Source organism: Musa acuminata, chromosome BXJ2-10, assembly GCF_036884655.1.
Source record: "Musa acuminata AAA Group cultivar baxijiao chromosome BXJ2-10, Cavendish_Baxijiao_AAA, whole genome shotgun sequence".
NCBI lineage: Eukaryota > Viridiplantae > Streptophyta > Magnoliopsida > Zingiberales > Musaceae > Musa > Musa acuminata.
The window spans coordinates 24,384,307-24,401,767 of record NC_088347.1 but is presented as its reverse complement, the minus strand read 5'-3'; the positions used below and the strand labels follow the sequence as shown (position 1 = coordinate 24,401,767).

General features: G+C 35.0%; 2 protein-coding genes across 2 annotated transcripts; one reads left to right on the top strand and one right to left on the bottom strand.

The window, feature by feature from the left end:
* The first annotated feature begins 1,681 nt into the window (after positions 1-1,681).
* Positions 1,682-7,640, top strand: LOC135624584 (tobamovirus multiplication protein 1-like). Its single transcript, XM_065128349.1, has 11 exons — positions 1,682-1,977; positions 2,816-2,906; positions 2,987-3,039; positions 4,641-4,733; positions 4,832-4,903; positions 5,321-5,393; positions 5,476-5,521; positions 5,616-5,679; positions 6,179-6,232; positions 6,969-7,046; positions 7,127-7,640. Exons 1-11 carry the CDS (start codon positions 1,843-1,845, stop codon positions 7,217-7,219), a joined length of 852 nt encoding a protein of 283 aa, XP_064984421.1. The 5' UTR covers positions 1,682-1,842; the 3' UTR covers positions 7,220-7,640.
* A 581-nt stretch (positions 7,641-8,221) lies between these two features.
* On the bottom strand, positions 8,222-15,858 carry LOC135624583 (uncharacterized). Its single transcript, XM_065128348.1, has 7 exons — positions 15,449-15,858; positions 13,466-13,606; positions 12,989-13,354; positions 11,738-11,983; positions 10,399-10,491; positions 8,946-9,146; positions 8,222-8,742 (listed from the first exon to the last, which is right to left on the bottom strand). The coding sequence occupies exons 1-7, from the start codon at positions 15,797-15,799 to the stop codon at positions 8,527-8,529; spliced, it is 1,614 nt and encodes a 537-aa protein (XP_064984420.1). The 5' UTR covers positions 15,800-15,858; the 3' UTR covers positions 8,222-8,526.
* Between the last annotated feature and the right edge of the window lie 1,603 nt (positions 15,859-17,461).

The following is a 17,461-nucleotide window of genomic DNA, read 5'->3' as shown; positions in this document are numbered from 1 at the left end:
GGAGCGACTTCCACTCATCTACCATCACGTTGACCGGCGTGTGCTCACGGGTTAGTGGTTGACCGAGTCAACCGAACGTGCTTTCTTCGTTCTTCACTCGTTTTTCTCCAGGGGCCCACATGGAACATTAGCCCGAATTATAATATTATTTCGCCATTATATTTTAATCTAATTGGCGGGAATGATACGCGTCTCTAGATCGTGACTTAAATCGTTTCTAGAGCGTATATAGATAATATTTATCATCGTAATCAACCGTGACATGATATAAAGGTGATGTGAATGATAAAAGGTACCATCTTAAATGGACCCATCGAGTCATGATTGGGCTATTGCAAGATCGCATCGATTATCATAAAACTCATGTGTTATTCATGGGATTAATTGAAGGACTCATTTTAAAGCCGCGAGGTGGTTCTTATCATGAAACGATTTAAGTCTCACACTCTAATTTCAAAAATGAAACAAATAACCTCCTTTGTCCTAAAATAGTCAGATGCATTAATGGTTGGATTGATACGAAAATAATAAATAAATTTTAACATTTTTATTTTTTTTAGAATATTAAAATTATTTTTTGGATAAAATTATTAGAAATAAAAGAAATATTAAAATTATTTTTTGTATCATTTTTACATCAATCTATGATGTCATATGTTATGTTCTTTTGTCATTACGGCTAATAATGTTAGGACAATTGAGGTTACTTGTTTAATTTTCAAAATTATAAGGATCATAAAGTAATTTTTTAAGTATAAAAATCATGATGTTAATAGGATCCAAGTATAGAGGATAATCTATAATTAATTATTTTTTTATCATTACATGAAGATTTCAAAAGATACTAATGTTAATTAGAGTTCCAATTTTATATGTGCTAAACTTAAATATAGATGAACAAACACAAAATTCATTGAAATGGGAGGTGATGAATACAAATTTATTATAATAATTTCATATATTTATTTATAATATATAGTTTTATTTTACATAGAAATAGAACATTCAATTGATAATTCATATATATATATATATATATATATATATATATATATATCAATTTGATGTTCTATTTATATGTAAATAATGAAACTTCACTCGTTGATATATAATTTGTTTCTTCTATTCAAGTACTATATTAAATAAATATTCATATATTCAAAAATTAGATTAGATATATTAGGTTTGATGGATAACCTATAAATTTTAGAATTGAATTTGGTATCTAATTAATATACTTTTACCTTGACAAATATGAATCCGATTGATTATTATTTGAATTTTGATATTGACATTATTTAACTTCACATTAATCCTGTCTGCTGTGTGACCAAATAGATTTCTTTTGTGCATACTGAATTTTAATTAGAAAAAGAAAAATAGATCAATTTCTTAATATTCCTGCTGACAAGCTGAACGCTGTCGTCGCACGGACAGCAGAACAGTACACGTAAAGCCTGAGGGCTTTTTGGTAAATCACGTCATCGGATCCCACTATTCCCGCGCGGAACTGTAAAAGATGCTGTCCGACACTGATAGCAGTCGTCTCATATACAATCAAATGACTAAAATACCCTTATCTTTCACAAAATGTCACTTGAACGTATGGTAATAACGTGAGTAGCATAGTCCATAAGGGTCAATACACCGTTTGTGGCGTCAGGTCTCATCTTACTGCCGACCAACCCCCTTTCGCCATCCTTCGGCATCTAAGGCGATTCAATTACTGCCGCGTAATTGAATCGGGGAGTCGAGGGTTTCTCTCCTGGCCTCGCAAATTTTTGATTTTGGTTCATTTGATCTGTTGGATTTTGAGGGAGGAGAGAGATTGTATCGATCTCGATGATGGAGGAATTGAGCTTGGCGGCTGGGAGGCTCTCGAGTTGGTGGGATGAGATCAACGAGTCGGACCGGTGGCAGGACGGCGTGTTCTACTTCCTCTGCTCTGCCTACGCACTTGTCTCCTGCGTCGCTCTGGTCACAACCTCCTTTCCCCTATCTTTTTATCATCTGTTTATGTGATTTGCTTGTTTCAATTTGGGATTTTATTGTTGCTACGGGGGATGTGAGCTGATTTCGTTTTCGAAATTATGTTTAGCTCATAAAATTTGTGACTTCTTTTTGCTAAAGTTTAGTCTCCAGAAGTTTATTTTCTGATGCAATTTGAAATTTGCTTGACCTTAAAATACCTGATTAGTTATCTGTATAAATTTCCTCTATCCGGTTCCATGGATTCTAGAATATCATCTCTTTTTTTTTTATTCAAAGGATATATGACTGGTAGTTTTCTATTCTGCTGGTTGGTTAGATTTTAGAAGGTACAGGAACCAGACGAATAATACAATTTTCAAGTTTTTTTTAAATCTGGACAAGCAGATGGTGAGACTTTAGACGCAGCAATGATTGCTATAAGATTGTTTGTTTTCTGAAAAATTGGATAAATCCTCCCAAGAAAGTCGAGGCTTGTGATAATGAATCAAGTGCTATCAAACAACTTGTGAGAGGATAATTGCAGGTTGTTTGAGGATTGGGTGGTGTATTCACTGTTTCCTGCTTGTTGTTTTGTGCTTTTGTAGGGTGAGTTGTCTGCAGTCCTATTACTGTTGGTAACAGGTGATGGGGCCATTCTTTGGTCGTGTTCTTTTGACAAATTATTAGTCGGACAATATAATCCATTTTTGCCTCAAAATAAAAAAATGATCTGAAATATTTATTTTCTTTCAATTTTTGTTGCTAATCTCAAGAAGTTCCATCAGCATTTCAGCAGAATATTTTGGTTGGATTTCAGAGCTCATGACCTCTATAATTTTTTCAGGTTCAATTGATACGGATCCAGCTACGAGTGCCCGAATATGGTTGGACAACGCAGAAGGTTTTCCATTTCATGAATTTTATTGTAAATGGAGGTGAATGGAACTACTTGATCACTGTAACTTCTAATTTCATTTCCATTTAACAATTACTGATGCTTATGTCATTGTTGCAGTACGTGCTGTGGAGTTTGGATTTCATGCTCAAGTATTTCTTTTCCGGCCTAGGGTAAATGCATTCCAAGATTGATTTGTTGCTATGAGCAGTCAACTGCATGTTTTATGGGGCATTTGGATTTCTAAGTTGATAAAGGATCATGTAAATGAACTGATATTAGGTCTAAAGGATAATATATTGCTATGAGAAATCAAGAGAAAACAAAATGTTAGCAGAGCACATACATTACCTGATTCATGATACTATAAAGCTTTTCAAATTTTCCTTTTATGATAAGAACATCTCTATAGTAAGAACCAAGTATGTTACTCAAGAGATTTTTGTCACAATCATATCGTTAAGGGGAGTTGTAACTCAAATCTTCAATATTATATATGGCTCAGTAGGATTCTCTGGTTCACGCAAAGGCCTCCTCCAAGAGGTACCAGATCGTATGTCTGATACTTGTCCTTGCACAAACTGGTAAATAGCAATCGGTATTTACCTTACCAACCAAAATTTAAAACCATGATTTTATGCTTAGTAATGCATATTGGTAATTAATATGCATGTCTACGCAACATGAATTCATGGAATATCTTGTCATGCACTTGTGTGAACGGAGGAATTTATATTTTCCAACGACTTCATCAAGAACTCTTGTTTTCACAAATTTGTTGTAGCAAGTTATAGAACAAAAACTACCGGTCGAGTTTTAGCATTTTTGGTTACATGATCTATATATTATTTCTGTAGTAGATCTATGACTCAGGTTGTTATTTATGCAGCGATATTTTCACCAAAATTTTCTAATGCTCTTTAGACTCAAAATATATCCTTGGCTTCGACGGCCTTTCGTCATACCTATAGTGATTCAACTCAAAGTTGGACTTTTAATCAGCACAAAATTATATTGTTTTATATATTATCATAAGGAAATTTTAAACTTTTGCATATATTATCATACTTCTTGTTCCTAGCTGCTTGTGTGTTTAGCATTCTGTTAAACTTTGTCAGGTGATGAGTAGTTGTTTATTGTTTTCTTTGCCAACAAGATTATTGATGTGGAACAAGAAGAGACAGAGAGAATTTGGGATACTAGATATCTTTTTTCTTTGGATAACTAAGATCTCAATAGAAATTCATAAATTCATGTGAGACAATCCTAGATTGGCTCACAATCCCTGTCCTCTCTCCTTCTATAAATGTTTACATTAATGACCTTAGCCATCACAAACATAATTAATTGACTCAATTTGCAAAGACAAATTACATGACATCATTAGTTCATTCTGCCATGAAACTTATTAGCTTGAAAATTGATAGCTTGGATTTTGGTAGCTTCGAACTTGATGTCTTGAAACTTGGTGACTTGAACTTGAGACCTCTCTTTTCTATGCATTTATCTAAAATGTATTTTAGTGTTCATTAGAGAAACCCCAAGCCAAGTTTCCAACACATTAACCGTATGCAGTTTGCAGCCTTCTAGGCAAAGTTATGACAAATTTTTCTAAATTTTATTAATCCAGTCTGGGTCAATTTGAGATCAAACTCTGATCTATTCCTGTACTGCATCAATCATGCTTCCTATGTCTCGATTGAAAGAAAAAACTTTGATTGGAATTTGTTACTAACATTCAACAACTGATCTGGACCTTTTGTTATTCTACCAGGTATTTACTCTCACACTGTTAGATCTTCCTGGTTTGTTATTCTTCTCTACGTATACGCTGCTTGTCCTGTTCTGGGCAGAGATCTACCATCAGGCAAGTTTGATAAGTATTTCTTTTTCATATGCCTGAATAGGTGTTGTGTTCATAGGATTCACTCAGCATCTTAACAAGATATTTTCTTTAATTCTCAGGCGAGAAGTCTTCCAACAAACAAGCTGAGGATTGCATACATCTGCGTTAATATTGTGATATATGTTATTCAGGTTTGTGCATACTCTGATGCTGATACTTGATACTTCTTTTTCTTTCATATAATTTGTTTCTGTGGTTAATCTGATAAATGTTCTTGTACCTGTGTGGAACCCCTCTGTTCTTATATAAATTAATCACATGTGAAAGAATCTTATTTTGACGATGGATATATTGACTCACAATCAATTTATTTAGCTTTCAATATAGTATTCTTCACTATGGTTTCCCGCATTTTGGCAAATGCTAACAATGTTTTATAAGTTATATCTTTAAAGTTTAGACATTATCACCTTAAGAAATATTCTTTTGTTACCATCTTAAGAAAAGAAAGTGATTAAAGATACTCAGATCACATAAGAGTTCAAAGTTACCACAATTTATTGCATCTTCTTTCACTTTATATCAGTACTTACGAAAATCTATATCAGGTTTGTTTATGGATATACCTCTGGATAAATGACAACAGCATAATCGAGTTAGTCGGAAAGATCTTTATAGCAGGTAACCTAATCTTCACATTTCACTGCTTGATTTTTTTTGTCTTCTCATTACTATGATAATGCTTACACATCTATAATTTCAGCGGTATCATTTATAGCTGCACTTGGATTCTTGGTATACGGAGGCAGGTAACAATGTGAAGCAAACATCTGTTTGCAAAGATGTCTTTATCATTTACTTAGCATTCTTCATGGTCTTGTTTTCTTTCTTTTTTCTGCTTAGGCTGTTTCTCATGCTAAGGAGGTTCCCGATTGAATCAAAAGGAAGGAGAAAGAAACTTCATGAGGTACTTCTTTTGAACAATTACTTAATAGATGTAAGAAATAGCAACCATATAAGTGGCTTTGTAGTGTGGGTCGTTCCTCCGGATCCCATAACATGTACCTCTGACTTTGACCATCCCAATCGGCCCAGATGGAGGGGCATTGGGTAGCGAGGGGCCAATTTGACCATCTGAATCACTCCAGATGGAGGGGCATTGGGTTGCAATGGGCCAATTTGAGCCGTCACACTGAAATCATCATGACCTTCTCGGACGAATTTAGTATCACTATTATGACCCACTCCAAAAAGCTCTCTTGAAGCCCTATGTGGCTGACAACAAAGTCGTTACCCAGATTTCCAGTCAAAAATTCATTGTTTGGCCAGTCTACAGCGTTGATTTCTGCCACTTGACCGAATAAAAGCAGCTTGTTGTTGCTTCCACTGAGACTATGGAACCTACTTTCTTGTTGTTATTTTCTCTTTATATCATACACTAATTAGGAATGTGGAATGTGACGCAGGTTGGATCTGTCACAGCTATATGTTTCACCTGCTTTCTTATACGATGCTTTATGGTAAGTAAATATCTCGAACAATACCTGCAAATTGCTGCTCATAAAGTTTTTGAAATGTTGTTGTATTTCTGACACCTCAGATATACAATGGCAAGATAATTTGCATATATCTGTTTATTTGTGCTTCTGAATGAAATGTCTCTAAATAATGGCAATTTTCTTGTTTATTGTGAATGACTGCTATTAGAAATTGTGATTTCTGATCTAAAATTGCACTCCAGTCTAATTATTTTCATTCAAATGGTATTCAAGTAATGCTATAGTTCTGTTTTTGGAACTTGTCAATTTGTAGTTAATATGTTTCAGCAATAGCAGTATCAAGTAAATCGTTTTGAGTTTGAATCAAACCAAGGTGAAATGCATGTACAAAGCAAGTTCAAATAAATATCCATAGAGAAGTGATGCCACTGGATTACCGGTGGACTAGACATTCGTAGAGCCATAAAGGAAATGAACATATGCAAGTCTCCTACATCTGAAAACGAAGGTTATCTGTTATTGCCACAATAGGAAGCCTTATTATTGTTTTCATTTATTATTCATCTGTGGCTTTCTAGATAATTTTGCAGTAAGGTTACTTCGTCCTGTTCATAGTTTGGTCATGTTTAGTATATTGTGTCCATATCTTCGGAAGCTGATTCTTAGAGCTGCTATCAAATAGTCTCCACACTGTTGCTTTGAGAACTACAATTCATATACTCATGCTTGTCTACATGATTTTGCTCCTTGATTGTAGGTCGGGTTATCTGCATTTGATGCAGAGGCGTCTCTCGTGGTTCTGGATCATCCCATATTAGACCTCATATATTACATGGTATGTTAAATCTAAAGTTTCATAAAGATGGTTATATTATTTGTTATAACCATATAAGAACATGATTGTTGTTTCGACAGCTGACCGAAATACTCCCCTCGGCACTTGTTCTTTACATACTTCGGAAGCTTCCTCCCAAGCGAGTATCAGCTCAATACCACCCCATCCGGTAGCAGGAACAAAATGCCGCCACGAGCTCGTCGCTGGGGCTACTAAACTTGGTTTTTATTGGAAGGTTGCGGTATTTGGAAGCAGTAACAAGACTTAAAATGAGAGGCTGGATCAAAGCTATTTGGTTGATAGTCTCTTTGTGCAAGCTTCCCAATGAGATATTTTCACAGCAGGAGAGGTGTGGAGTTGTTAGGAGTGAGCATTGCAGCAAAAATTATTTGATTTAATTTCTTAGAATGTTTTTACTTGAGGAGCTCAATGGTGGAAAACAAAATTCATATAGCCGATCTCAAGTAGTTGGGATATTTTGGTTTGTTGGATATTTCGGTTTGTTCAGATGTGGATCTCATTGTGCTGTTATGACAGTGATTTGTTTGTGATGATATATTTATGATTGTAATCCAGTTTGTGATGTTGATGATATTTTGCAAGTTTGTAGGAAGAAGCATATCTGAGTCTAAATTCTGCAATTGCAATACTAAGCAATGAAGTAGATGGGTACTTATAAAAGCTTTTCTACTGGTTTTAAATACTGATTGGATTGATACATATGGATCAGGATTTATCTATCAACTCAATCAAGTATCGACAGGCAATCATTTAGCTTAATACTGATATATTACCATTTTGTTTTTATTTTTTTATTATTATACTAAGTTTCTTAAATTATTTTAAACAAAAAGGGATTTGGTGTAAAAAAAACAAATATGTTTTTACTCATCAAATACAAACCATCTAAATAATATATGAAAAAATAATTCTCCTCAAAGCTTTGCTGAGTGTATCTTACTCAATGTCTTTTGATCTTTTTCACTCGTGAAAAGTATTCAAATCATTATTTACCTCAGTTCCTCGACATACATTATAAACTACTCATGGCATTCTTTTGGCTTTCAATCTTATTATCTGGCAGATGTATGAAAATGTTAGCTCAAGATGGACACATATCCAACACTTAGAACAGAAACAAGATAATCCATTATACACTGCACAACAACAACATATGTTCTTAGATTCGATCTGCATTTAACCATAGCTTTTATCAATTTATACACAGCCATAATTACTCACCGTCTTTACCACTAAACAACAATTTCCAACAGGAGCAATCAGGCTTTACTATACAGTCTTTTCCGGTACTTCATCAATTGACCTGCATGCCACTCCTATATATACAAGTAGGAAGAACATGAAATAACAGCAGAGAAGGTAGCATAGGCCCGTCGACGGGTGGTGAGATGAGAAGCAGTTTCAGCGGTCCTTGGTCCTGGAATAATATGGTGGCAGGGTGGTGAGATGAGAAGCAGTTTCAGCAGTCCTTGGTCCTGGAATAATATGGTGGCAGGGAGGGGCAGTTTTCGTTCATGTGTGGGTATGGCTGCATGGTATTGTAACCTGGTAACTCCATTCGATATCTACCCTTGATTTGACAGTAAGGAAGCTTCACGTTGTCATCTTTGTTACACCACTTTGGCAGACGGCTCGAGTTGCTCTCGAAAAAGTTGAGGGTATAGGCATCTTTGATCTGCATGGCATGGAGAATTAGCTGGAACTAGAAAGCACAGAGTGACATTTTGAAATATCACTGCAGATTAGCTATAGATTATAAGTACAAACTACATGCAGTTTAATTTACACCAAGAAAAAAAAGTTATATAACGGGGGAGCTTTTGGGAGATGACAAAAAACACATAATGACAGTTGCTCCAACAAGTCAAGTGGACTTACGGTAAACTCGGTAACTTGAATGGAGCTGGCATTTGAACCAAACAATCCTGCTGCCTTGTACATTTCAAGAATGAAAGCCACACATGAGGTTGATTTCCCATCGGTGTAGACCCAATCGTCTTGTTCAGGAATTGTCAACAAGTTATCAAAGGATGTTCCATTCTTTTCTGCTTCAACAATAATTTCAGGCAGATCGAGATCCTGCATATCAATTTTACCAAAGTTGATGAATACACAAAGAAAAACTCAACGTTCACTAATTTATAAGTGTGTCTAGGCAAGATATACAGGGCAGATTTTGAAATATGAAATTGTAAGGAGAAAGGGCAGATTTTGAACCTAGAAGAGCTCAGATCTGAACGTAATTAACATAACGAAATAGAAGAGATGTCCTGTTGCATGCTATTCCTAGTACCTTAAAGTTGTGCAATGATTCAACCAATCCCTCTAAGGTTAAGTGCAAAGATTGATAATTATATCACAAACTGTAGAATTCTAGCAAAATGTCAGGAGGGAGGGAAGGAATGACAAGCATAGATGGAACCAACATCAGAACTTAGTGCTCTCGTTGAAGCTTAATCCTTGATGCTGGAATCAGCATATTTGGGTTAAATCCACGTAATTAGATATTTCTTTTAGTTCTACAAAACATGGCTTTAAAGCCTCGAACACTGTACCTGTATTGATCGCTGGTCGAACAAAAAAAAAAGAACTGGATTGGACGGCCCAAAAAGGGTTGTCAATTTGTCATCGGACGGATAAATGCCATCCGGTATGGACTGGTTCGGACAGTATTTAGAACCGTGCCACAAAAAGTATATTGCAATATAAGTTCTACAGAAGACAATGTCAATCTAAAAGAAATAGTTCACTTATACTTTCCCAAGACTATAAATGTTAGACGATATGCCTAGAGAAAAGGAGGGTGGGGAAGCTATCCTACGTAGTTACTTCTTCAGATACTCAACTTTTTGCGGTAAAACTGCACCTTATAACCTTATCTGTTACATTGTTAAACATTCTTGCTATTTTTCTTTTGTTGTTTAAAATGTTCCGGAAAAAGGTATGTGGCGTCAAATGAGTATGTAGAAATATTAACCAACTGGTTTTCTCACCAAAACTTCAACAAAATTTAATGTTGACATTCTCCTTTAAGCATGTCAAAATATTAAGAACAACTATGAAGATTTTTGACCACATGGCTTTTTATTCTCATTAAGCATAGGTGAACAATGTGTTTTTCATCAACATTTAGTAGACATTCTTGGAAGTGAAAAATCTAGGTCATATTCTGAAGGACTGGGCTATTTAACACACTTTTGGCCTAAAGAAGAGAAATTGTGAATATAAAAAAAAATTCCTCTCAGTTCAATACATAGTTCTGTTGAACAGGAAAATGACACTAATAGTGCAGAAAGAAAAACTATGTTCCAACATGATGCAAACAACAAACCTGGGTTCCAAGTCGCTTGTTCAGGGCTTCATTCCACATATTTGCAGCATAGGCTGGCTGGATCTTATTCCACATTGTCATCACAGAAGCCACCTATAGCATCAACATTAGCATTAGAATGTACTTCTAAAGTGAAGAACCATTAGCATAAAGTCTACTACTCTTCAATAGAAAAAAATTACATAAAGAATAATATAGATCAATCATGACTGTCAAGGAATCCTTATGAAGAATATAACTGATAGCATAATAGTTTGTGACCAACAATAAATATTCAATACAGATGCATATGACATGAGTAGATATACAAGTCTTATGATGGGAACAAATTTCAGTTCATACGCAAAGAAAAAGCAGGTAAACCATGAATAGAATAATCATAATAAGATTGAGAATACAATGCACATACTATTGAAAGATAAATCAGTCTGTATAATTACATGGTGTGCTATGGCTTTTCAGCTGTAGTTTGTTACTTCCCTTCTTGCTTCAGCTGTAGTTTGTTTCTTTCCTTCTTGCTTCAGCTGTAGTTTGTTTCTTTCCTCCATGCTTCGGCTGTAGTTTGTATCCACTAGCTAAAAGTAGACAGATATTGTCCTCTCAATATTGTAACTCAATCTGATATATTTTCACCCCTACTTTTAAACCATTTTTGGCTCTATTCCCAATCTGCCAATTCAAAGAGCTCAATTTCACCAGATGACAATCCCAATTCTTTAAATAACCAATATTGATCCCTTCTATCGTCAACAAACGGTGGCCAACAATGCTGATTATTTGTTTAATTAAACTATAATCTACAAAATATTTGGATCAAGGATGCCAAATCCAATTCAAATATTATAAATACTGAGATGGACTTGCCTAGACAGCTACAAGGTCAGTGTGCTAGCAATCCTTTCAAGGACAATATATGCAATCATTGCAAACATCCAAAATCCAATAGAAGCCAAGAAAGTCTAGAAGAAACGAGTACACCAGATCTTTCAAGAAAGAACAAAACTTCCCATATTCCGCTTTATAAATTAAGAAATTGCTTAAAGAAAACACATGATTGAATCCACTATAATCAATGATATATCATTTTCAGTGAATTAATGCATTAAAGAATGAGTCCATACCAACCTTCTTACACTGATTAAAAAAATTAGCTAAGGCCAGCTGCACAAACTTCATAAGAATGACAAAATTATCAATTATCAATGACAACCAGATGCAGCAACCACAACTCATGACAATATTTGAATAACCTAATAAAGTTGTATTTCACAAAAGTAAGCACAAAAGGGCTCAAATTAAGGACATAGGCTTCAAAGTATGGAATTAGCAAATAACATACCACATGTGAATCTAGGGGCGGTGGATAGTTATCGCTTATAGTATCTATCCAACTGAAGATCATATTATGATAACCATAAGGCTTATCTAACATGCTTTTTCCATACTCCCAAGCTGCAGTATTATTAAATTTTGCTCTCACATCTGGATGAAGAGGAAGCAATGAAATATGTGGATTCGAATCATCTTTGGTAAGCTCAAATTCCCACCATTCCTCCCATGGTAGAATAGCTATTACATCTTCTCCCTATAAAGAAGTAATTGGGTCCATGATAATTAGATAAAGAAGAAAAACTGCTTTTCTACAACTGATGTCATAGTACAGAAACTATATATATCAAATTTGAGTGCTTGTATGTCCCTAATAACAGCAATATCATACCAGTCAGCAGAAAATCTTTGACCTTAAGAACTTTGCATTTAGATAGCTCAAACAAATTAAATAGGCCAAGTACTACTACTATGTAAACTGAAGAACATTAATATATATGTTACTGTTAGAAAGTTCTATTGCAAATTCTTGCTTCTCAATTTTTTTTATAGTTTATCCAGCACATAATTAAAAAAGAAACTCAAGACACATGTGCATATGATTTGAGATTTAAGATTGTCCAGAATCCAAGTAATGACAGATGTGTGAGTTTTTCATTAATCTTATTTAAAAAATGTAATTCTCAACTAAAACAATGTACACGAGAACAAGTAGGCTTAAATAGTAAAATTTTATCATCTATCAAGAAGGCCCTGAAGACCCTCAGCCTGTAGCTCTGTACACAACCATGCGAAGTACACTTTTTATTTCCATTAACAAACAACTTTTCTCAACTTAGAACAGAAAACATAGGTTTAACTGTTTAAGTTGTGTAACAAGATTCAAGCATCTGTAAAGAAGTTCATAAACTCCTCTACGTCAGCACATCTTATCATCTGATTGACATAGCAAATGATCACAGTCAAACTTATAAGAGAGGCTCAATTATTCTGAGGTAAACTTAACTTTAAGTTCAAAAATCAATAGTAGATTTGTTCGGTAAACATCTTGAACAAAGAGACAACAAACCTATCTGAAATGCTTGTTATAGAACGTGCAACCACAGAATGGCGTTGTTTAAATCTTTTTGTAACATTACAACACTACATGTATAACATGAAGGATCGATGATAAGCAACACACATAAATATAAAAAAATATGACATGAAACATTCATACAGATAAAATGTAGAACTGTTGTAGAAATAAATTAAATCTAACCTTGTCATTCTCATTGCCTGACTCGCCAACCCAAAGTTTTCCTTCAGAATCCCTTAGGCAAACTGCAGTATGACCAGCATAGGCCCCAGTGACCCACTTTTCTAAAGTCTCAAAGCCACCCCAACGGCCACGGATCTTTGATATAGCCAAGAAGTCCCCTGAGTGAATATCATCGGTATTGATACTTGAAATCCATGGTTGGGGTCGTTCCTCAAATGTAGCCCCCATATGCTTTTTCAGGAAAGCAAGATTTGAGCTTTCACCCCATCCAGTATTTGTAAATAAAGGAAAAACATCCCACATGGCCCGAAGAGTTCCAATCATCCCAGATTCCATAAGAAAAATTGACACACCATTATGTTTTACCTGATATCACAAAAGTATTACCAAAGACAATTTACTAGAAGTCAGGAGTTATAGCCTTTTACAACATATAAATCTTTCCATCCAATGTTAAAAGATATGGAAACAACTTACATATTCATATTCAGCTTCTCCCTCCCACTCATGAAAATCAAGAGTATGTTCCCGTGACAAAAAGTAGTAATCCCATGTCACGCGGTAGGGAGTGGCAAAGACATAAAGATCCATGCATGTCCAACTATGTGGATTGTTAGTCTGGACAAAAAGAAAACAATACGTTAGATTTTATACTTTCATATAAAAGGTAAACTAGATCCTCAAATGACAGAAATAAAGCATCCGTGTCACTTTTAAGAGATCCAAGAGGAGGATCAACAAAGAGTTGCACAGAATGCCTTTGATTTATGGTAGTTGGGTAAGCAGACTCGCAGAATTGCATTAAAACTTTATCATGGTAATGGTTCAAGATCAAATATCAGATAGGTGCAGTCTGCACAAAACTACCAATCAAAGCATGGATAGAATTACAGACCAATCAGCACTGATCAGAATGCCTTAACTTGTCCTAAACTACATCATATGGCCTTAGAACAGTCAAGATTTCATATATTTCAATGATCAAAATATCTTTTGATAAAAATGGTGCAAATTTCAAAAAGCTAGCCTCAGCACCTCTTCATGATTGCAAATTCACAATCCTCTCTTGAAATTCCCCCTTCCTGTATGATCCCAACCAAGATGGCAGCAAGAGAAGAAGAAAAAGGGAGAAATGAGGAGTCAGTTAGAATATCGACCTTTGCTGGCATGACAAGAGGCGGAGAGAAGAAAAAAGGTCTATCTTCCCTCCATTCTTTGCCCTTTTTTGTTTTGTTTCGGCACTGGCCAATTTACCTGTCAGTATGATGGGGTTCTTCCCAGGCCAGACTCCAGATAAAGGACCAGTGCGAAGTCCAGGATTAATATTTGAAACCTTAGTTCTCGTAGCCTATTTTATCAGATGAACAGTGTGGTTCTTTGGTGATGTATCATTAAATATGCAATGATAACTTTTACCCTCTTTAGTTTGAGAAAAATCTAGGATAAAATCCTTTACTCAAGAAAAAAAAACCTTAAATACTTCATTAAAAAAAACTGAAGTATCTCATAGAAGTAAGTACTTAGAGAACCCAGTACAACCAAGTGGTTGAGATGTATATTAAATTACTTAAAAGATATCCCACCTGACTGCAATGAACCAACTTTCTATTGAGCACAACTTTTCAATACTGAGGAACAAATTTACTTAAAAACACAACAAAAACTGCAACCCAAGTTCAAAAACATTGTCTTCCTTGTCCACCTTGACATGGACAATGCTGCAAGAAGCATTATCATCCATTATCCAGCATAACCATAGAATTGTCTTCCACTAGATCATCAGAAAGGAAAAAATAGAAAGGATTTGTTTTTTCTTCAGGCAAGAGACCATCAACCCATAACCACATTAATGGAGACTTGGAGAGTACTAACTACGACTTAAAGGCCATTCTTATCAAATTTCACTGCAAATCACAACCTGCTTAATGTGAGCAAGAAATATTTCCCCGAAAGTAGGAACAAAGATAAGTTTCACCACAAATAAAAAACCCAAATGTAGATAAATGAGTTTCCACATGTATTTTCTTTTACCTAGAAATCGATTTGGACAGTTCCAACATTAAAAACGGAGGTCCTATTGCCTGTGGACTTTCACCTAACCATCAAAATGAAGGATAGAAACTGCGTCGTTCCAATAAACCCAAGTTCATCGAAACAGCCCTAACCTCCCAGCAAAAGAGAAAGGATCTTCGTTCAATTAAAAGGGCGGCGCTTCTTCGCTCCTAAATTAGGACATGAGAAGCTGCAATCCGAACTTGTTATAGCAGTTATTGAGGAACTCCATCTCGATTTTCTAACCAATTTCACCCCAGTTGTAGATGAAACGTACAGCAACCTCTACCGATACCCCAATCCTCAACCAAAACAACACTCTGCGTTGCACCCAATTCTCGAGAAAAGAAAAAGAAACCCAAACAAGAAGTGATTTTTCAAGGCCCAAAAGAAAAGTCCTCCACAAACCTTGATATGGAGCGTGCCGCCACCGAATTGGGACTGGCTCTTGTTGTGGAACTCCATCCACGCGGTGGTCTTGTAAAAGCACGCGCCTTTCCACTCGAGGTCGTCCTCGGCGGAGGAGGCCGCACCCACGAAGGTGGGGAGGAGGTCAACGGCGCTGCGGAGGGAGCGGAGGACGGGCCACGCCGCCCTGTGGGGGAGGAGGGGGAGCAGATCCACGGGACGGAAGGGGGCCTTCCAAGAGCCCGCATCGTCCCAGTCCCCGAGAAGAGAGGGCGAGCAGAAGAGAAGAAGGGAGGCGATCAGGAGTAGGAGGGGGAAAGCGAGGAGCTTGAGAGCTGCCATCCGCTTCATGGTTTCTCAGGAGAGAAAGGAAGCCAAAGACGGAGGATGAACAGATTGTCACGAAAGACATGGAAAGGGAGAGGGCGTTTTATCGACGTGTGTATCTATGTCTGCACGCGTATATACATGTCATCTACCTGTACATATGTACGATACGTATACGTTGTGGGCAAACATATCATATAGTCCTATACATCTACGAATTTACAGATATGCCTTTCCGGTCAATTTCCCAAAGTCCCCTAATTTGGCTGTTCGCTGAAACCCTAATTAACATAAATTACTTCTTAAAACTTGTTAAATATTTATATCCTTTAACTTAAACTAATTAATATCAATTATAATTTGAACTGATTAATATAAATATGTTATTATTATGTATTCTCCATATAAATAATTAATCATTTTAAAAGGAAAGGAAAAGGGAAAAATCAGTGTTCATCAAATCAAAGAAAATATTTGTGAAAAAAAAGAATTTCATGTGATATTTTTCATGTAAAATTTGTCTTTTCATGTTATAATATTTATTTATATGGTCCCAATCAATTTAAACTTTTTCTTGTTGTTTTGCATTATTAGAATCTTTTGCATGTCATTTTCTAGTCACTAGTCCAATGCATTTTTTACATCAAATCCCCATCATAAGAGATTTTTGTCTATGTAAATTTAATATATTTTTCAAAGGATAAAATTAGATCATGTGTATTTATAATATTTATATAATTTTTTTTATCAAAATATATCGGATTAGATTTTGAATCCTCGGAGTTATATGTGTAGGATCAGAAAAGTTTAATCAATCCTATAGCATAAAAGCAAGGATACCAATTTGATATTGGAGCTAAGATTATAAGCAACAACAATAATAAATTATCTCTAAATTAATTATCTATTTTGGAGATATATTAGATTACTTTCCAAAGACTAAAGACACATACAATTTATGTACTAAGCTACATATCCATGCAATCACCATGTAACTACTACTATATAGTAAAAATGTTAGCTTAAAATTACCATGTTACTCTCCCTTCTAAGTTTTCTTTTCCTTCTTTAATCAAGATAAAATAAAATAAAGAAACCTTCAACAATTATAGGTTAAAAACAAAAACAAAAAATATTAATAAAAGTGATTGCAACTGTTCAGTATTTTTTTTTGCATAAAAATAGTACCAAAATAAAATTTGAAATAATTTTAGGCATTTGGATAGCTATTCAGTTTAGTAGGGTATAAACAAATTTGAAAATTTAGTACCTCATCCATGATCAAGCCAAATTGTGATATCAATTAATTGGATTTCAGTTTGGTAGTAAAATTTTAAATATTCTTAAATATATTATTACAATTTGATCTTTTAATTTTATTAAACTTAAATATATATTTATCATATTCTTATAAGTAAATTTTATCTTAACTTACCTTAGACATGAGATTAAATTGGGATAAGATGTAAAATTATTCTAATATCAAGCAAGAAAATATGATACTGTTGACTTATTTTTATTATTGGAAACAAAAAAAAAAAATCATGGTGACTCAATGAGCAAGTAAAAACCTCAAACAGAGCATGATGAATGATGCCATATGTGTTTGCTTTCACCACAAAGCTTTCCCAATCCTACTGTTGTGGAGGTCCTCTCCCTTCCATCATTGTTCTATCTATCAAGAAG

What these genes read in the sequence shown, in the direction of transcription:
- LOC135624584 (XM_065128349.1), top strand. Translation starts at nt 1,843, where the DNA reads ATGATGGAGGAATTGAGCTTGGCGGCTGGGAGGCTCTCGAGTTGGTGG. An exon ending in GGGCAGAGATCTACCATCAG is followed by an intron (nt 4,734 to 4,831) that starts GCAAGTTTGATA and finishes TTTAATTCTCAG; the next exon opens with GCGAGAAGTCTTCCAACAAA. An exon ending in CGGAAAGATCTTTATAGCAG is followed by an intron (nt 5,394 to 5,475) that starts GTAACCTAATCT and finishes CTATAATTTCAG; the next exon opens with CGGTATCATTTATAGCTGCA.
- LOC135624583 (XM_065128348.1), bottom strand. Translation starts at nt 15,799, where the DNA reads ATGAAGCGGATGGCAGCTCTCAAGCTCCTCGCTTTCCCCCTCCTACTC. An exon ending in GCGGCACGCTCCATATCAAG is followed by an intron (nt 13,607 to 15,448) that starts GTTTGTGGAGGA and finishes CTTTTTGTCCAG; the next exon opens with ACTAACAATCCACATAGTTG. An exon ending in CGCCCCTAGATTCACATGTG is followed by an intron (nt 10,492 to 11,737) that starts GTATGTTATTTG and finishes TTGATGCTATAG; the next exon opens with GTGGCTTCTGTGATGACAAT.